Source organism: Typha angustifolia, chromosome 2 (genome assembly GCF_048772165.1).
Source record: "Typha angustifolia cultivar Huaian chromosome 2, ASM4877216v1, whole genome shotgun sequence".
Lineage (NCBI taxonomy): Eukaryota > Viridiplantae > Streptophyta > Magnoliopsida > Poales > Typhaceae > Typha > Typha angustifolia.
The window spans coordinates 6,244,612-6,263,527 of record NC_133240.1 but is presented as its reverse complement, the minus strand read 5'-3'; the positions used below and the strand labels follow the sequence as shown (position 1 = coordinate 6,263,527).

The 18,916-nt window shown below is 37.7% G+C and overlaps 1 protein-coding gene across 1 annotated transcript in view; it reads left to right on the top strand.

The window, feature by feature from the left end:
• Positions 1-18,857, top strand: part of LOC140777623 (probable protein NAP1) — a 31,896-nt gene extending 13,039 nt beyond the window's left edge. The window contains exons 12-24 of the mRNA XM_073121855.1: positions 701-833; positions 1,308-1,418; positions 1,497-1,575; positions 6,334-6,527; positions 7,643-7,788; positions 11,738-11,819; positions 11,944-12,054; positions 13,062-13,187; positions 13,270-13,385; positions 13,461-13,557; positions 14,428-15,419; positions 17,236-17,445; positions 18,102-18,857. Coding sequence (XP_072977956.1) covers positions 701-833; positions 1,308-1,418; positions 1,497-1,575; positions 6,334-6,527; positions 7,643-7,788; positions 11,738-11,819; positions 11,944-12,054; positions 13,062-13,187; positions 13,270-13,385; positions 13,461-13,557; positions 14,428-15,419; positions 17,236-17,445; positions 18,102-18,594 — 2,890 coding nt within the window. The 3' untranslated portion in view covers positions 18,595-18,857. The remainder of the gene's footprint in view (positions 1-700; positions 834-1,307; positions 1,419-1,496; positions 1,576-6,333; positions 6,528-7,642; positions 7,789-11,737; positions 11,820-11,943; positions 12,055-13,061; positions 13,188-13,269; positions 13,386-13,460; positions 13,558-14,427; positions 15,420-17,235; positions 17,446-18,101) is intronic.
• Positions 18,858-18,916: the final 59 nt, after the last annotated feature.

The window sequence follows — 18,916 nt, the reverse complement described above, 5'->3', positions numbered from 1 at the left end:
TACATATTATTTCAGCATCTATGGCTCTGGTGTAAGGCTTAAACAAGTTGCGATAGGTTACTTTAGAATCACTTCTTGATACAATATATAACCTCATCTGTGAGCCTTATTATGCTTCTGAGACCTTTCCCTTGAGGCATGAGGAGAATAATCCTCACGCGAGGTTTCTAATCAGTGGAACATAACAAGTTGTGCTCTGTGAAAACTAAAAGCAGTATGATGATGTCGAAACTCAACTTGATTGCGATGTGTTTACTAATGCATGTATACATTTGTAAGTTCCCATTCTCTGCTACATGTGATTTATGGAGATGCTTACCAGAAAATGCCACCTACTCCTTCAGCAAGATTTTTGGATAATCTAGACTGGCCTTTTCACGACAGGTTAGCTATAAAGGACTTGAGCTTGCTTCACACCAAGCAGGTGCGGATCATGTGTTATTGTGTGCATTGGAGGAGGGTCTTCAGTGAGAAGTGTAGTTAACTTGTGTCTCTTCCAGCCAGTAGCTTCTATTTCATAGTATTGCATCATATCTGTTCATCTTGCTCTTCTTTCTCAAGTCTTTACACTATTTCTCATTAGCTACTCCTGACCATTTCCAATTTCACTTGTTTGGCTGTTTGACATTGAGATTCCTTATTTAATGGTTACATGCCCAATGGATTGCCATGTTAAGACTACGATGATTATTTGTTGCAGTGAAGTGCACGAACAAGCGCTGATATCTTGTGATGCCATACATCGTGAAAGGAGAATTCTATTAAAGCAAGAGATTGGAAGAATGGTTTTATTTTTTGCTGATCAACCTAGTTTATTGGCACCTAATATTCAGGTAATGCACTACCTGCTGGCTATGTTTATCCCATGTACTAAAATCTTTGTGAGAACCTACGAGTCAAGTGATAGCTTGAATCCAGCATGAGTTGATGCTGGAAATTAGGTATGATATGTGCTTCAGTAAATTAATAATTGGAGTTTCAGTTTAATCCAACTTGATGGCTTGATGCAAGGGATGCTCATCAAACTATTCCAGTTATTATGAGACCTTTAATATCTTATGTAAATCCTTAGAAGCTGAATTTTCTACTCACTTTTGAAATTAGCTATTTTACTTCTTGAAACAGGGAGTAAGACTGAATCAGTTACAATGTCTTATGAATTGGGGTTTTAAAATGTAAAAGATATTCTTATTTATTCAGATCTCCATTTTCCTGTTTATTTGTGTGAATTTGCCAGTGTATATTTTGATATTCTTTAAATTACAATTTTTGATCATCTATAATGGTTCTGTCTGCGATATGTACAGATGGTCTTTTCTGCACTAGCTTTAGCTCAGTGTGAGATAGTTTGGTACTTTCAACATGTTGGAATTGCATCATCAAATTCCAAAGCTATGCGGTTGAAACCAATTGACATTGTAAGCTCTAGTTACTTTTCTTTTCTGCATTCTGCTTTATGGTTTTGCGATATGAAATTGCTGATTTACTTTTTCCAGGATGCAGCAGATCCTACTATTGGTTTCCTTTTAGATGGAATGGACAAACTTTGCTGTTTAGTTCGAAAATATATTGCAGGTTAGTCTGAATATCTTGTGGTTAATTTCTTTGTAATTGATGATGGTTACAGAAACATGTTTGCACATCTTTCAGAGAAACCCATCTGCTGTAGGTGGCAGTGTTGGTGCTGAACCTACTTCTGAACATAGACACACCTTTTTGCCATATTTTCTGTTCTCTTCTCACCTTAGAGTTTTATATAACTACAAGGAGAAGCAAGGAAAACATTAATGGAGGGGGTCTTTTGCATGTGAGGCTATGTCAAGGGTATATATTGCAGTTAGAAAGATGTCCTCTACAAGCTATATAATGTTCATGGCATCAATCCGATAGTCCCCTTCTGTAATTACATTTCCCGTTGTTAGAATATAAAAAATTAGAACCACCTTTCTCTAATAGATTGAACTTTTAGAGAAGATGGTTATCTAACATCATGTTAGATTCAAATCCCACCAGGTCTCTGTCATTTAAAATATAAAGTCTCTACACATTCAATTCATATCCACTTCATTGGACTATTAAAATGTCTTAAGCTGAGGGAGAAGGCTAGAATATAAAATGTTAGAACTACCTTTCGACACAACTTGAGCTTTGAGAGAATGGTTAGTGAACCTTCATGATTATTTAGAGTCTGAGTAATCATAATGTACTAAAGAAAAGTGGGCAGGTTATGCCTCCTATCTTGTATCTAGTGCTTACCTCTGGAGATTTTGTATTTTATCTTTAAACCAGAACTTATTTGTCTTAACTCCATCTCATTGGTAATTTTATCTATATACTGTTGTATCACATGATATTCTTGGGATGCCTTTATTATCACGATCCGAAATCGGAATCATGACCGACCATGTACCTCAATACGTTTAAGATATACGAAGCGTTACTAATATTTCCTAAGTGTACAATGGCAAGAATAAATAAACAAAGAGGATTTGCTTTGTTTAATTTAAACTAATTGCAATGAAAATAAAACAAATGTCATCATTACTATGTCTCTAAACAAAATTAAATTAACAATTAATTTAAAACATAAAACCAAAAGAACTAAAAGGTAAATAGGAAGGTTCTAAGTAGAGATAGGGTCTCGGTGCATCTTGCTCAGTCGCCACGCTGACCTTTACCTGAAATAATAAAGGAGAAAAAGAAAAATCCATGAGCCAACAACTATAGTTCAGTGAGTAGAATCCACTCAACCAAATAATTATAAAATTTATAGTGTTAAATAAAACCCAAGTTCAACAATATAAATAACAATTTTCAACAGGCATGCTTTTAATTTAATGACAATGATAACGGTAGAGAGTCATAACTTGTAACTTTACTCAGTTTCAACATATTAATATCTTTCCGATGTTTATAATGTCATTTGTTTCAATGGGTCTATATCTTGTGGATCCACATTAATTAGAAGTTATCTTGAGATAATGCTCAAGGTTTTTTCTCATAGTTGATTCAGTTAGGGTCATCAGGAGGTGTCACTGTGTAATCAGCGCACCCTGTCTTTTCTACTAACCTTTGAGAGAGGTTAGAGTTATATCAGGAAGTTTTTGATTCCTGTTCCTTAACCCCGCCAGAGTCATTTAAGAAAGTCACCGCAGTAATTTGATATATGATTTTTTTCTGAATTTTCAGATAAACTTGAATCACCACGGAAAACCGCAAGCGACTTATACTGGGACTGTTCTTTAAGTCATACCAATACTAGTTTTATTTTTCTTTTCACTAAAATTTGTAATTTGCACAAGGTATGTCGATGCACTGAGTATAATGATTAATTGCACACAGAAAGTATAATAAATAAATTTGCATATAAGAATGAAATAAATAAATTTGCACATAGCAAATTACACGGTCTGACAAAGGTACGAAGTATAATATAAATAAATATGTGAGCGAACCCACTCACCTGAGTCTAGGTAAGACAACTGAAATCTCTAATCTTTAGCTCACGTGCTAAAGGTCACTACCTTCCATAATAAATAACAATAAAATTTTTAAATTGAATAATATCAAAATTTCTAAAATTTAAAACTAAAAAAACTAAAATGGGTTAAATTATCTATTGGATTGGGCTGGGCTGCTACTGGCCCGCAACCCACACTAATAAATCAATCGGTCTGGGCTAAGGCCCAACCAAAATGCAATGGACTGGGAGCCCACCTTCCATTTAAGTAGTTCGGGTCGGGTCTTTGGATCCGAAATCCAGACCTGAACCCAAACCCGAACCCGAACCTGCAAACATAAGAAAAATGGTCGGTTCAGGTTAAACCCGAGCCCAACCAAATTCCTCCCCACGATTGATGCGAGGAAGAGAAGATAGAGAGTGTTCGCCGGTGAGTTCAACGGCCACACCTCAAGCTCCCCGACGCTCTCGCGAAGTCGTCGTACTCACGAGGTGGAGAAGAAATTACAAAAGACAATTGACTACATGGTTGACGGCGATCGGAGCCACGAGGGCTCCAAAGGTGAACGTCCATGGCACGAGGCCAATGATAAGAGGTTTTCAGTGGTGGAGCGGTAGCGACCCGAAGCCGCCGGCCGGCGTGATTCACCGACGAAGCTAAAATCTCACAAATTAGGTATTTATTTTTAACTAATTAAACTGAAATTAAACTTGAGGGGGTGGGAGAGGGCTTACTAAGGAGTCACGTGGTCCTTTCTGATGGCTTCGACAACACTTCGAAAGGCTGATTCCATGGCGTGACTTAGATGGTGAGAAATGAGAAAACGAAGGAGAAGAAAAAAATGGAAAGGAGGTTGGGGGGTTAAGTAGAGAGAGAACTAAGGTTAAATTTATAGAGTAAAAATCCAAATCTAAATTAGATTTGGATTCGGCGAGAATTCTGCAGCCGTCTCGTCGCATGCCGAAGAGGGAGAGGGGAGGGGGTTGCACGTGCACCCTCTTCTCTCTCAATTTTTTTTTTTCAGTTTTCACATTTATGGAACTTAGAAGATTTATTAACCAAGAATTTCTAATTTGTAGCTGGTTCCGGTTCCAAAAGTTACCTACTATATAGTCAATATTTGAAGGCAATTTGATACCATGGTCAGCACAGCATGCACGACATGTGCCAGCCGTGCTGCAAGAGAGGGAGAGAAAAAGAGGAGGAAGATTACTCACCTTTATTCTTAGACCTCGTCGTCGCCGCTCCCCACCATCGTCGCTCGTCATTTGCATGTTGATCCGTAACTTAAGTCTCTTTATTCACTCGCCCCGACCTGCTCAAGGTCTTCTTCCTCTTAGGGCTTGGGCGTCTGCATGGAATGCGACGGTGCTTTCGTCGATGGAACTCTCTGGCACTCGAACAATGGGCGATGACGGTGACGAGACCGCTGCTAGGAGGGTGCCATGCGGCACCTCTTGTGCCACGTGCAATACGTCGCTAGCACGGCAAGTGCCGACCGGCACGCCCTGTGCCGGTTGGCTCAACCATCGTCGATTAATACATAAGTAAGTGCACTATCATTCAAAAGTAGTTTCTTTTTACTGAGAAAAGTGGGTGAAGGCGGTCTTTTATATTTATTAAAAGGGAAAAACTATATAAGAGGGGAGAGGAGAGGAGAGGAAGGTTACAGTGAGAGAAAAGAAAACTTCCCAAAGGAGAGGGGGACTTTGGTGGGAAGGTAGCCATCCACCTCCAAATTTGAGGGAGAGATTTGGAGGCTGATGAAAGTTTTAGCCTCCCTGCAGAAAACCGGGCAATTGTGCTATTACTGCAGCAGCCACTTAGCAGGTTGAGGGAGCTTATGTTTCTTCCATTTAACAATTTAAATTTTAAATAATCCAATATTCATTTCCTGGATAGAGGTCATCAAATAAAGAAAAGCAAAAAAAGGATAGAGGACATCATATAGTGTAAAGTATGGCTTGCTACCATGCACCATGTGGTCATTGATGCATCATTACAACAGTCTCTCTAGAAATGGGTACGTTTTGCTGCCCCCTGATCCTATGTTGGAAGAAGCCTTGTGTGTGGGCCACCCTTATGGTTTGTTAGCTATTGACATTTTATCGTGGGGCCTCTCATGTGCTTGTTTTGCCATCTTGGATTTATGCACCATTTCTAGAGTGTCGGTGTTAGGTTGATAATCAGTCTTTAAATGTCAATTCTTGCAAGATCCTTCTCAAATTTGAGTGTTTCTCTCTAGCTGGCCTCGCTTGTTGTGAAAGAAGGCTTGGATAATGATAAGGATGTTTTAATTCTGAAAGCTTCTAAATGTTGAACTGCTATTCAGCATTCCTTGTGCTGTTTCCTAGTCCTTTTTACCCAAAGGTTGACCTGTTTTTGAAAGGCAGCATGGATATATTACCCCTCTTTTACCGGTGAGACCGGAGAGATATTGAATGTTCGCATGGATGAAGAACAATTGTGGTGAATAGAATTGAACCCATTTGTAGGCTGAATTTAATCCACAATCTTGTACTGCTGAATGAGCAGTCTTGGTCTTGTACATCTTAATCTGCAGCATGAACACCTAGAAAAACAGAGGAACTGTGTAAGCCTAACTAGTTTTACCTTCCAGGTGATCTAAAAAGTCTCTTGAACTGTGAAAGATAACAGATTTTAGTCATCAAGTATCAACCACAGTAGGAATTAAATTTAGTGTCAACTTTTGGGTCGGCTCTAAATGGATGTTTTTTTTTTTCTGTATAAATTTGAAAGTTGGTTTAATAAGTTTCCTTTGCAAATATTCTAGCTAAACAGGATCTTTAAACTAGACTAGAGAAAAACTTTTTTGGAGGTACATGCTTACCACTTGCTTATTTCTTTGCAGCAATAAAAGGTTACGCACTTTCATACTTATCATCATGTGCTGGAAGAATTCGTTTCTTACTCGGTACTCCAGGAATGGTGGCTCTTGACCTAGATGCCACGTTGAAGGGCCTCTTTCAGCAAGTTGTGCATTGTCTAGAGAACATTCCAAAGCCTCAAGGAGAAAGTATTTCTGCTATTACATGTGATTTATCTGTAAGAAAGATTTGCTCTTGTATTAGAGATTTCGTCTAATGTGCTACTTTAGACTTAAAGGATGTGATATCATTTCTATGAGTTACAAAGTTGTTTGCTTTCCATACTTTCTCTGAGATCTACAACAGGTAAGGAGTGTGAGTAATAACTAGATTAAGTCCATGTAAAGTCTCTGGATATGCTCTCAGATGTCTAGAAAGCATAGGAAAAATATGGTAATTTAAGATTTCAAATTTCAAACTTGGTGTGGGAAACTGGAAATCCACCAGAGAACCTTGTCTTCCTGTTTCTTTAACGAGAATGACAGCATTTGTCTGGACATATGTTGTGCAGTTCTATCGTACATGCAATGAGAAGTCTTTAATTTATTCTAGGTACATATATCCTTCATATCAGATACAAACTTTTGTGATTCCTCCTCTCCATAGACATCTATTTTGGCTGAAGCTCTCTTAGTTATTATCCCATATTTGAATTAGTTAACTGGTTGACTTTCATTTGCTGCAATAATATCTGTTTTAATAGTTTGTGCAATGCAGCAACTTCCACTCAGCGTAAGAAGGCATTTTGCCACTTAAGATACTTTTGCAGACCCATTCCCTATACCAAGTAGCAGTCAAAAGTTTGTATCTATCTTTTATGATATTATTCATGGATCAGATGTATCTTGTAACTATCTTTTTAGTGCGTAATTGGGTTATTGTTACAACATGTAGAGTGATGGAGTGTTTAGTGCATTTTCCTCAAAATCTTGCTTCTCGCTATCTCTGTTCTCTTCAAATTTTGAGACTCGTCCTTTATGGTACTATTGTAGCATAGTGTTAAAAACATGATCGAGAAAGAAAGCAAAGATAGTTTCTTTGTCTTATGCAATATAGACTATTTGGTATGTACTACGTACTTGGTACCCAAAATCTAAAAATATGATGAACAATAGGCAAATTGCCTCTTTGCTACTATCCTGATCACCATGTTTGCAAGATGACCACAAGTGTTCCCATGTCATTCATCTCATGATAAAATTAATTCATTTCAAGCCATTTTACCTAGAAATTTTAATTTTGACAGAATTATGTACTTTCTTATTACTTTTATTTTGTTGATTTAATATGCAGGATCTGCGTAAGCACTGGTTATCAATTTTAATGATTGTCACATCTTCACGATCATCTATAAATATTAGACACCTTGAGAAGGCTACAGTATCCACTGGAAAGGAAGGCTTGGTATCAGAAGGAAATGCTGCCTATAATTGGTCAAGGTGATGCAAGGTTTATAAATTAATATATTTTTATTCTTGTTTTGATTGTCTTGATGATTATGATATTCAATTGTAAGAATTAAAACTGTAGTGTTGCTATTCTTGGTAGTTATTACTATGAAGCACGGATAAGGATACAAGATATGATAGGATACGATATAGATATATGCCGATATGACAAATCTTAAAAAACAAGGATATGATATGCTTAGGATATGTAGCTCGTGGATATATATAGTTAACTTTTATACATAAATTTCCTAAATTGAGGAATTATATATATTTTTGTTGCATATGCTAGTTTATATAAGGAGACCTTCAATTTATCCACTAAAAGAACTACCATTAATCAATATATTACATAGCATAGTACTAACTAAGATGTAAGACAAACGAACAAATTCAATCTATTAGTTGGAAGCAATTGATCTTTGTAATGCGATTTCCTAATATAGGTTAGAAAATAAACAAGCGAATTCAATCTTTTCACAAAGACAAATCATTGGGATATGATAAGAAATAAAAGGTAATGATCTCCTTCAATTTGATTCACATCAATAGGAATTTGGAAAGTATAAGTATCTGAGAAGTATCTGCAACATTAACTTCTTTTTAACTAAAGAAATATTTAATATGTATTTTAAAGTATTCGATGAGTATCATATTAGATATAGATACGAAGAGGGTATGGAAGTATCCGATGAGTATCAACCTCAAATTTTCTCTCATTTTCTTTTTTATTTATTCTCTCTCCCTTCTCTTTCCCCCCTCTCTCTCAGTCTTACACCCTCTCAATCTCTTCCTTCCTCTCTCACTCTCCACTCTCCACTCTCCACTCTCCACTCTCTCTCTCGTCTCTCTATCTAACTCTCTATTATTGCAACAGGTTTTTGCTGCAATAACAAAGATTAAAAGAGAGACAAAAAGAGAGGGAGGAAGATTGGAGGAAAGAGAGGAAGAAAAGGAGAGAGGGAGGCTAGAGAGAGAGACAGAGAGAGAGAGTAGAGAGTAGGGATGGCAATCCGGTTGGGTTAAGCGGGTTCAAGTTAGGTCAACTTTATCTTGACACGGGGACGATTCTATTAATAAATGGGTTGCATTTGGTAAACACGAACACGATCCGATTATAAATGGTAACACGACCTGACCCACCTAACTCGTTTAAGAAAGAGGTTGGGTTAACACAACATGCTAACACGATCCATCTAATCTGTATACTTAAACAGGTCATGTTAACCCGACACGTTAATACGACCCATCTAATCCATTTAATATAAAATTTATAAAAAAATCAATATTTACTTATTTATCCTATATAAATGGTGTATTATACATACAGAATAACTTATTTTCAACTCAAAACCCATACAACATCAAAATTACAATCCTAATACATATATGTCCATCTCTTGAGGTTTTCAGGATTACAACATCAAAACTTATACAACTCAAAATACACTGTTAAAAAAATGAGTTAAAACTGCATCGAAAAACTAAAAATTAGCTGAAACAGCAACGGTGTGAAGGTGGCAAGTAGTGGCAGTGAGGGTTAGGGCAGATAGGGACGAGATTCAACGAGGGTGAGGGGGTTGGAGAGAGAGGAGAGAGAGGAGGTGGGAGGCACCCGGACAGAGGTGGAGATGGAGGTGGGAGCCGGGAGGCACCGTGGGCGGAGGTGGTTGGAGAGATTTGGAGAGAGAGGAGGCGCGGAGGCACCCTTAACTCACCTATATGTTACCTTAGCAAAAGCCACATCGACAGTGAAGGCGGTGGGCAGCAGCTACGGTGAAGGACAGTAGCGACGGTGAGGGTTAGGGTAGATAGGGAAGAGATCCGACGAGGGTGAGGGGGTTGGAGAGATTCAGAGAGAGAAGAGGTGGGAGGCACCCGAACGGAGATGAAGGTGGGAGCCGGGAGGCACCGCGGATGGAGGCGGTTGGAGAGATTTGGAGAGAGAGAGAGGAGATGCGGGGGCATTGCGGACGGACACCGATGAACTCTCGGGGCAGAAAATAGGTGGAGACTAAGCGGGAGGCGGCAAACGGTAGTCAGAGAGATTGGAGAGGAGGCGTGGTGAAATTTTTTTTGCTGTTTTGGTGAGATGAGGCGGCTGCGTCTGTGCTGGAAAGTGGAGAGAACGAGAAGGTGATTGAGTGAATGATTTAAGTGTTAAACTTTAGTTACTTGTGTACTTAAATAGGTCAAACGGGTCAATTATATAAACCCGAACATGACTCAATTTACGAGCCGAACCCAATTAAGATCCGGGTTATTGTATCAAGTTATCAGGTCGGGTAAAGAGTTGCCACCCCTAGTAGAGAGATGAGAGAGATGTGGCATGGGAGAGGGAAATAAAGAAATTAGAGAGATGAGAGGGAGAGCCCGTATCGGGTATCGGCGATCTGGCTGATACTTGGACTGGTTTCAGCCATTTATCGGTGCCAACCCCAATTTGGAGTGGGATCGGCTAAAACTTGGATCCATGATTTGTACATTAGCTGAATGTAACCAAACAACGATATTCATAATTGGAGGGGGATTAATGAGCTTCACTAGTTTCAAGAGTTAAATGCAATATATCCCCTGCTGTTAGGCCCAAAATCAAGGTCCCATGTGAATCGTGAAATTTTGTTTTGTTGCACAAAAGGCCATCGTCTTCTTTGTAGATGCTTTAATAGTGAAAAGGGCATTTTGCCATTAATTCAATCTTCTTAAGGGAAAATATGTCAGCTTTGTTAAGTTAGACAGAAATTCTAACACTTGCTTACTGGTTAGGACCTCAGGGTGGTTAAGTGCAAGATTCAAATTCAAGGGGGTACCTTGATTCTAGGTCTTACCCGGGGGTAAATTGTAATTATTATAAGCTTGAAAATTAGCTTGCTAATGCTAAGACATGCTGATGAGCAATGATCAGTGAATATAAGCCTAAAACTTCTTTGCATTTTCCTTTCAGGCCATGCGAGCAAACTGAAGGGCTGACTGTTCTAAAATGTCTACTGACGACCCATCATCTTTAGAAGTATTACCATTCTAACTTCTAAGAAACAGCTGACCGCAGATAATTTTCTCTGCTTTTAATTAATAATGTCTGGAAAGTCACTAACAAATAAATACTTTAATTAACATTTGTATATTGGTGCCACTGCTACAATCCATATAAGCATGTTTATGAACTTGAAGTGTCAATAAATAAGAAATGCATATGGACCTGCATATAGATAATTCCCTGCCGATTTAGGTTTACCCAGAGAACAGCTCAAGGTTGAGAGTGTATAAAACTCAACACGTTATACTAATATACTTTATTTGGTTATCAAGCTGATGCCAACCTTACAGAGCTGTTACCAAAAAGCAGCTAAAATTATAATGATTAAAATAACCAAACAGGAGGGGCTTGCTGTGAAACTCTTTCAGATGACACCAAAGCTATATCAGATGTTTTAAGAGGAAGTTGCAGAATGTCTGCAGTTGAAGGGCTACATAGTGTACATATGCATCAGGTGATAGCACCTGCACATTGGTAGACAAATGTAGCCAAGGGACGATGGACCCTTGATAAATGGCATTGTAGTAGCTACTTATACATTGTAGTAGCTACTTATATCCTAGACTAAACCATATCAAGGATGACAGTAGATAAGTTTTTTATCGATCTTGTAGCTTATGATATATTAGTTTTACTACAAGATATATCAAAGGCATGCTTCAACAGACATCTTATGCTTTTATTTGCTACCTAACAATCTGTAGCATCATGATATATTAGTTTTACTACAAGACTGCGAAAATTTTGATATTTTTGTTTATTTATCCACATCAAAGATGACATGTAAATAATTATTCACTGTGGTTTGACTTTTTCATGGTTAATTTTCTGACATATTTGCTTCACATAGAGTTTGTGTATATTTCCTTTTGGTCCGCTCACTATAATGTATTTATCTACTAGATGTGTGGATGAACTTGAGAGTCAACTGTCAAAGCATGGAAGCCTCAAAAAGCTATATTTTTATCATCAACATCTTACAGCTGTAAGCATTTGTTCAATTGTTGCTAGATCGCAACATATTAATATTTTAAATGCCTTCTCTTCCAAAACATGTACCAGATTTTTGTGTCAATTGTTGTCCCTATGCCAATAATTGATCCTAACAGGTTTTCCGCAACACAATGTTTGGTCCGGAAGGACGTCCACAACATTGTTGTGCATGGCTTGGAGTAGCTAGTTGTTTTCCCGAATGTGCCTCTGCAATCGTTCCAGAAGAGGTATTAGTTTTTACATTACACAAGTTTTTGAAAGCTAAAAAGTAATAACTACTACATGGTTGCAACATCAAGAATAATTATGTCCTTATGCAATAGATGGTAGACAAGATTTTAAAAGACAGCAGCAATACGTAGACTGCCAAAGTACCATCTAATGTATGTATGTTAGGCTGGTGCATATAGAGACATGTGGTCTATCAGATGAACTCTGTGGATAATTGCCTAATCTTATGTCTTAAGAATAATAAATGAAAAGACAACATATAACAGCTACCTTCAATGATTGATGTGCTAGAGGGGTATGAATTGTGCTGATTTTCTCTTGGCACGACGTGTCATGGCATGTACCATGTCAAGCCGGTATCAGTAGCACATTGCATGACCTTAATATGCCAATAAAATAAATTTTGAACTTTTTTAGGGCCTTGAAATAGGTTTTAGGAGCTAAATTAAGTCTTTGTCATTAAATATTAGTTTAGCACATGCAGTTTATTATAGAAAGTGATATATCTATGAGTATTGATACTCTCTCTATATAGATACTTATTATTTACTGGTACTATATGTATCAACCGTGCCAATTGGCATTGCAATCCTTGTGTAGCCTACAAGTTAAATTAGGTTATGAGTTGGTAGTAAATTTCAAACTATTGTAACATATATGTTTATTCTAGGCGTGATTAATTTATGAACTCCAAGAACTTTGCTTTGCATGAAAACAAGTACAAAAGCAGTGTATGGGTTACTTGTATGAAGGATGGATAGCAACAAAGAGATGTACTTTATCAAGGATCATTAATTATTCCTATTTGTGGGTGACAATTAGCAATGCAGAAAACATGTAATCTGCAAAGAGAGATAGAAGTGACTAATACAAAAGAACTTACAGCATTGTAACTTTGGCCTGTTGCTTCCTTCTTTATGTTTTACTTTGAGAATATGCTTTCCTTACACATAAGCTGCTTGGAAGTTGTAAAATGTTGACCCTTCCTTTATTGCAAATGCAGGTGAATAAAGTAGGTAGAGATGCCATATTATATGTAGAATCTCTCATTGAATCCATCATGGGTGGATTGGAAGGTTTGATAAATATTCTAGATTCAGAAGGTGGATTTGGCTCATTAGAAATGCAGGTGTGCACATATCTACATTCTGCTAGGTATTCCGAGGAAGATATTTCTCAATGTAGAACTCACCATACTGAATTTTTTTCAGCTTCTTCCAGAGCAAGCAGCTATTCGTTTGAACAATGCAATGAAAACAAAAGTAATCTCCGGTTTGGTAGCACCAGGACATGAGAGCTACCCTGAAAATTGTAATTCTGTCAAAATGTAAGTCAATTCATTTTGACTCAATATTTCTTGATTTTACAACTTGGAGAAAGTTTATAATTATCCTAAAGACAGGTTAGAAGCCGCCATGCAGAGACTGACAAATCTATGCTCTGTTCTAAATGACATGGAACCTATATGTGTGCTGAACCATGTTTTTGTTCTACGTGAGGTTCGTACCTGGTCTCTGTATTTTTCTTTCACATATGGCATCTCCAGATATCAATAGATAGATAGCACAATTACTCATGCTTCTGTATGGGTGAAAAGACCTCGCTGAGTTTTTAGATTTTATGTTTGTCTATGTCGTCAAGGATTCCTGTTCCTGTGGCACTCCATGCTAGCCTACAGATGGCATGTTGTGACATATCATCACATGGGTTGCCTCCTGGATTAGAGGTATGGCTGTGGGATTGCATCCGAAAAATATGCTGTGGGCAATCTGGAAGACAAAAAGTGTACATCACTATAGCTGTTATTAGGATGTTTAGATGGATGATCTGCTTGTGTTATAAAGATACTAAATTGTGACAAGTTATATATTGCAGTAATGTAGGGTAAAGGCGGCTGATAATGCAAATTGGAAATATATATGACTGAATATTTGGTTGGACCAAGGGTCTAGAAGGCCAAAAACCCATGATAAGTCTAGAACATCTATGAAAACACATCTCCGGTCAGCAGTTACTACATTGCACTTACATGAAATGAAAACATGCCAGGCAAAAACAGCTTCTAATGGAGCTTTTTTGGGTCCAGAAGATTTTACGGGTCTGTTTTTGTTCTCTTTTGTGAATGCTTCTCTGAGTTGCGAAGCTTGGAGATGGAAAGGAGTATTTTCCATTGAAATGTGAAATCTCGAATTCTCCTCATCGAGACATTTCTCTACAGGAAAATCAATATGCTCTCCTTGGTTATAGCCTGCGGTCTAGATTACATGTTAATGTGTCTTCTTTTGTAAAGTTCCTTCTCACTTACTTTTTGATACTGAGTGTGATTTAAAGGTATTTTTTAACTGCTTTCGTTGTGCTCTTTTCGACAGTACATGAGAGATTGCATCCTCGGAAACTTCAGGAGAAGACTAAATGCAATATTGAGAACTGATAGCTGCCTCCAGCGTCCATCCATCATAGAATCACTCTTACGAAGACACATAAGCATCATCCATCTAGCCGAGCAGCACATTAGTATGGACCTAACTCAAGGCATTCGAGAAGTTCTATTATCAGAGAGCTTCAGTGGGACATCTTCCTACTTACAGGTTTCTGAAAAACCTGCAGAGACGCAAACAGGATCTGCCATAGAGATTATCAGCAACTGGTATCTTGAGAACATTGTTAAGGATATATCTGGTGCGGGAGTCATTTTTGTGACAGCTGGGAATTGCTTTAAGAGCGCAGAAACTATTGGCGGATATTCAGCAGAGTCGTTTACTGATGTAAGAGAATTGAAAGCCCTTGTTCGTCTTTTTGGTGGTTACGGATTTGATCGAATTGACAAGATGCTTAGAGAACACACAGCTGCACTATTAAATTGCGTTGACACAACATTGCGATCAAACCGTGAAGCCTTAGAGAGCCTTTCTGGTAGTGTAAATTCTGGTGATCGGATCGAAAGAGAAGCAAACTTAAAGCAAATTATTGATTTGGAAACGCTGGTTAGTTTTTGTATTCAAGCAGGGCAGGCAATAGCTTTCCGCAAATTGCTAGTAGAGGCTGTTGGATCAGTTCTAGAAGAAAAAGCACCGCTGATTTATTCACTACTACATGGGGTAGCTAAGCAGTTGCCAGATGAGATACCCGACAAGGATGAAATTATGAGGTTGAGAAGGGTTATTAGCAGTATTGGCGTAGGTGGTGAGCATGACACAGAGTGGATATATTCCATTATGGTAGAAGCAGGTGCTGCAAATGATAATTCTTGGAACTTGCTTCCATATCTTTGTGCTTCATTTATGGTGTCTAATATGTGGAGTATGACTATTTATAATGTCAATATTGGAGGATTCAACAACAACTTACACTGCTTAGCAAGGTAAAATTTAATAGCTTGAAATTCATCTTTGAGCTGACTAACCTTAATTCTTCCTGTTGTTTACATCGCTATGTTTCATATATTGTCTTGTTTCTTATTAGCCACCACTGAAGTTCATTAATATAGAATTTAGAAGGTTGATTAGTTTAAACTTATTGTGCTGCAATTTTTCTGAAATTATTGAAAGATCAAGATCTCTTTGAATGTCGAAAAGTGTTGGACTTGCTTCTTTTGTGGGCAAATAGTTTGTAGGGTTTGTTTCATTAATATATTAATTAATCCTTGTTTAAATAAGTAAGAGTTGGGATTTTCTTTTACATAATCCTTGTAAATTTGATTTGCTCAACCTTTGAAACCACACAACAAAGGTGTTTATCAAACATAGTAATACAAATGTTTTTTTGACTTTCTAGATGACACGAGATGTCAATGATGTCGAGACAAAGGATTTGTACACTTTGAAGGTATCGGGTTTTTAATGGTTAATAATATTGTCATGGGACGCTATGCTTTTGCGTCTAATGAACCAAATGACAAAACGATGGATACTCATAGTAAAATTGTCTCAGGCAAGTCCCCTATTGATGACAATTAGTTTGCTAATAACACTTAGCAGATAGGTTTTGATATCTCTCATATCAACTTAGCAGATACAAATTCATAAACATCGTTTGTCAACTACTACAAATATTTATGATTTTTTTACAAAAGTCAAATATATTTAACAAGGTTTCAAAACTCGATATCGGCATCAGGATTGGCCATTCGAAAAAATGATGTATATCGGTTGTATTGATTACCTGTTTGAATCGGACTATTTTTTAATTACGTAAAATTCTAAATATCATTTAAAAATACAGAAAAATTTAAAAATTTAGAAAAATGACAAGAAAATAAGAAAATTATAAATACTCAAGAAGGAAGCTTAAAAACTAAAAAATGCATAAATTTACTCAAGATTTTGATAAAAATTGAGCTCCCTTCTCTTTCCCTCTCTTTTGTTCTCTCTATTACTACCAAGGCAAAGAAAAAAATTCTACTTCTCTCTCCCTTTTCTTTTTCTCCCTTCTTTTACTGCTACAAGGCAAATTTTATTTTTCTAGTTTTTTTTTTCATTTCTTCTCACTCCCTCCCTCTTTCTCTCTCTCTCTTCCTCTCTCTCTTATTGTTGCAAGGCAATTTTTGTCTCTCATTTTCCTTTTCATTTATTTTCTCCCTTCTCTTTCCCTCTCTCCCTCTTCGTCTCTCTGCCACTCCCTCTCAATCTCTTCCTCCCTCTCTCTCGTCTCTCTATCCAACTCTCTATTACTGCAACATATTTTCTGCTGCAGTAACAGAGATTTAAAGAGAGAGACAGACAGAAAAAGAGGGAGCAAGATTGGAGGAAAGAGAGGAAGAAAAAGTGAGAGAGAGGCTAGAGAGAGTAGAGAGAGAAATGAGAGATGGGGCAACAGAGAGAGAAGAAATAAAAAAATTAGAGAGAGAGAGAGAGAGCCCGTATTAGGTGGGATTGGCCGATACCTGGCCGAAACTGGTCGCTAGATTGATTTCGGCTCCTGATCCATTTTGGCCGATCCCACTCGGGATCGGTTGAAACTTGGAACCATGCTATTTAGAGCAGCATCCACAATGAAATTGTTAAACTTCCAATTGATTTGCACTTCCTTTATATGGACCATTTTTAATCATCAAAGACTTACATATGGCCTCATTTCTTGATCCTCATATTTTAGAAGCCACCACAGCTCTGGTGAATGTAGGATTGATTCTGGACATGTGCTGCCAACATCGGTTCACAACTATTTGTCTTTTGCAGGTGTATCAGTGCCGTTATTGGAGCAAGTGAGTATATTAAAATGGAAAAGGAACAACATAGGCAGTCGCTTTCAAATGGGCATGCTAGTGAGATGCAAGAATCTGAAACGCTGAGTCGTGTCTCAGTTGTAGCAAACATAAAGTCTGCCATGCAAATTTATGTTAAATGTTCTGCAGGGATTGTACTGGATTCATGGAATGACAGCAGCAGGTAAAGTTTTCTTTTCTACTAGTACTCTAGTATCCAAGTAGAAATGTTGCCAAAGTCTTTCTTCAACAACAACAATTATTGTTGTTTAGTCATTTCTGCAAAAGATGATCGTCTCAGAGTATTATTCTCATGCACTACTAATCTCTATTTACTTCTTTTGGACTTCCTAACTTGACCTAGTTATTTATGTTGGTTATGTGTTGGAAACATAAAGTTGAAAATTCTGAAAGCTAAATTATTTCAAACATTCGAAGTAATCTTGTTCTTGTGTGAGAGAAATGTTCCTGGAAGATTTTGAACAGAGCAGCCGCATGGTTAACATATTATAGAGCTTCTCTATGGTACACTAAGCAGAAAACCTCTATTGCTATGACAACAAGTTAGATGGGACTTCCACACATATAGTGATGGTCACAGGAAATGCATGCAAGGACAGATAACTGTGATTCAATTGATTTGGCATATTATTTTCACTATCTATTATTTGTTGTTTTTTCTGAATGACCTCTAATTTAAAGAGCTACCATAGCCAAATATATCATTTTCTCTCAATGGCTTCTCTCGGAGTTGGTTCTGACAATTACTAGTATGTTTTAGTGAAATTTTACTTGGGGTTGTGCTTTTTCTGATAAATATTTTTCTCATCTTAAATGTAGAGCATATATAATTCCCAAGCTGATATTCCTGGACCAGCTCTGTGAACTCTCCCCCTACCTCCCAAGAAGTACCCTTGAAGTTCATGTACCTTATACTATTCTTCGCTCAATACATCGTCAGCACTATGGAAGTTCTTCATCGATGATCACAGACCTACTGGCACCGTCACCAAGGCAATCACCCTTTATATCTCTTGCTCATGCGTCTCCTGCAATCAGGCAGAACAGAGGTGATTTGACGCCTCAGTATAACCCGTATGACTCAGGTAACTATAGCTCGTCGACACACCAGCATGAGGAAGGTTATGATGGGGATAGTACAAGGTTAAAGGCCAGTGAGAAGCAAATGCGTAGTATGAGAGGGTCTGGACCGCTAGAGTACAGTTCTAGCCGGAAAGTAAAGTTTGTCGATGGATCAAGTTCTGTAGGCCATGGACCTAGCCCTTTGCCGAGATTCGCAGTGTCAAGATCTGGCCCCCTATCATACAAGTAAAAATTGCTGAACAAATCAATGCTAATAAGTCTGGGCTGCAGTTCTGTAAGTTTTGGATCAAACAGCTACTGATCTAATGTACTCCTTAACGTGGCAAGTAATTGTCCCAGTACTATTTATTAGTTTGTTATCTTATTTTTTTCTTCTTACAATTGCACGTTTTTGTGTATATCCATGTAGAATCCCTTATTCATATATATATTATCCCTTGAAATTCAAAAACTCTTTCTTTGAAGTTATCAAAGACTGGACAGATTGGCCACAAGGGCTCTAAGGGGTAAAGACACTCTTAGCAATGTGGATGACCACTGTCTCTGAGGAT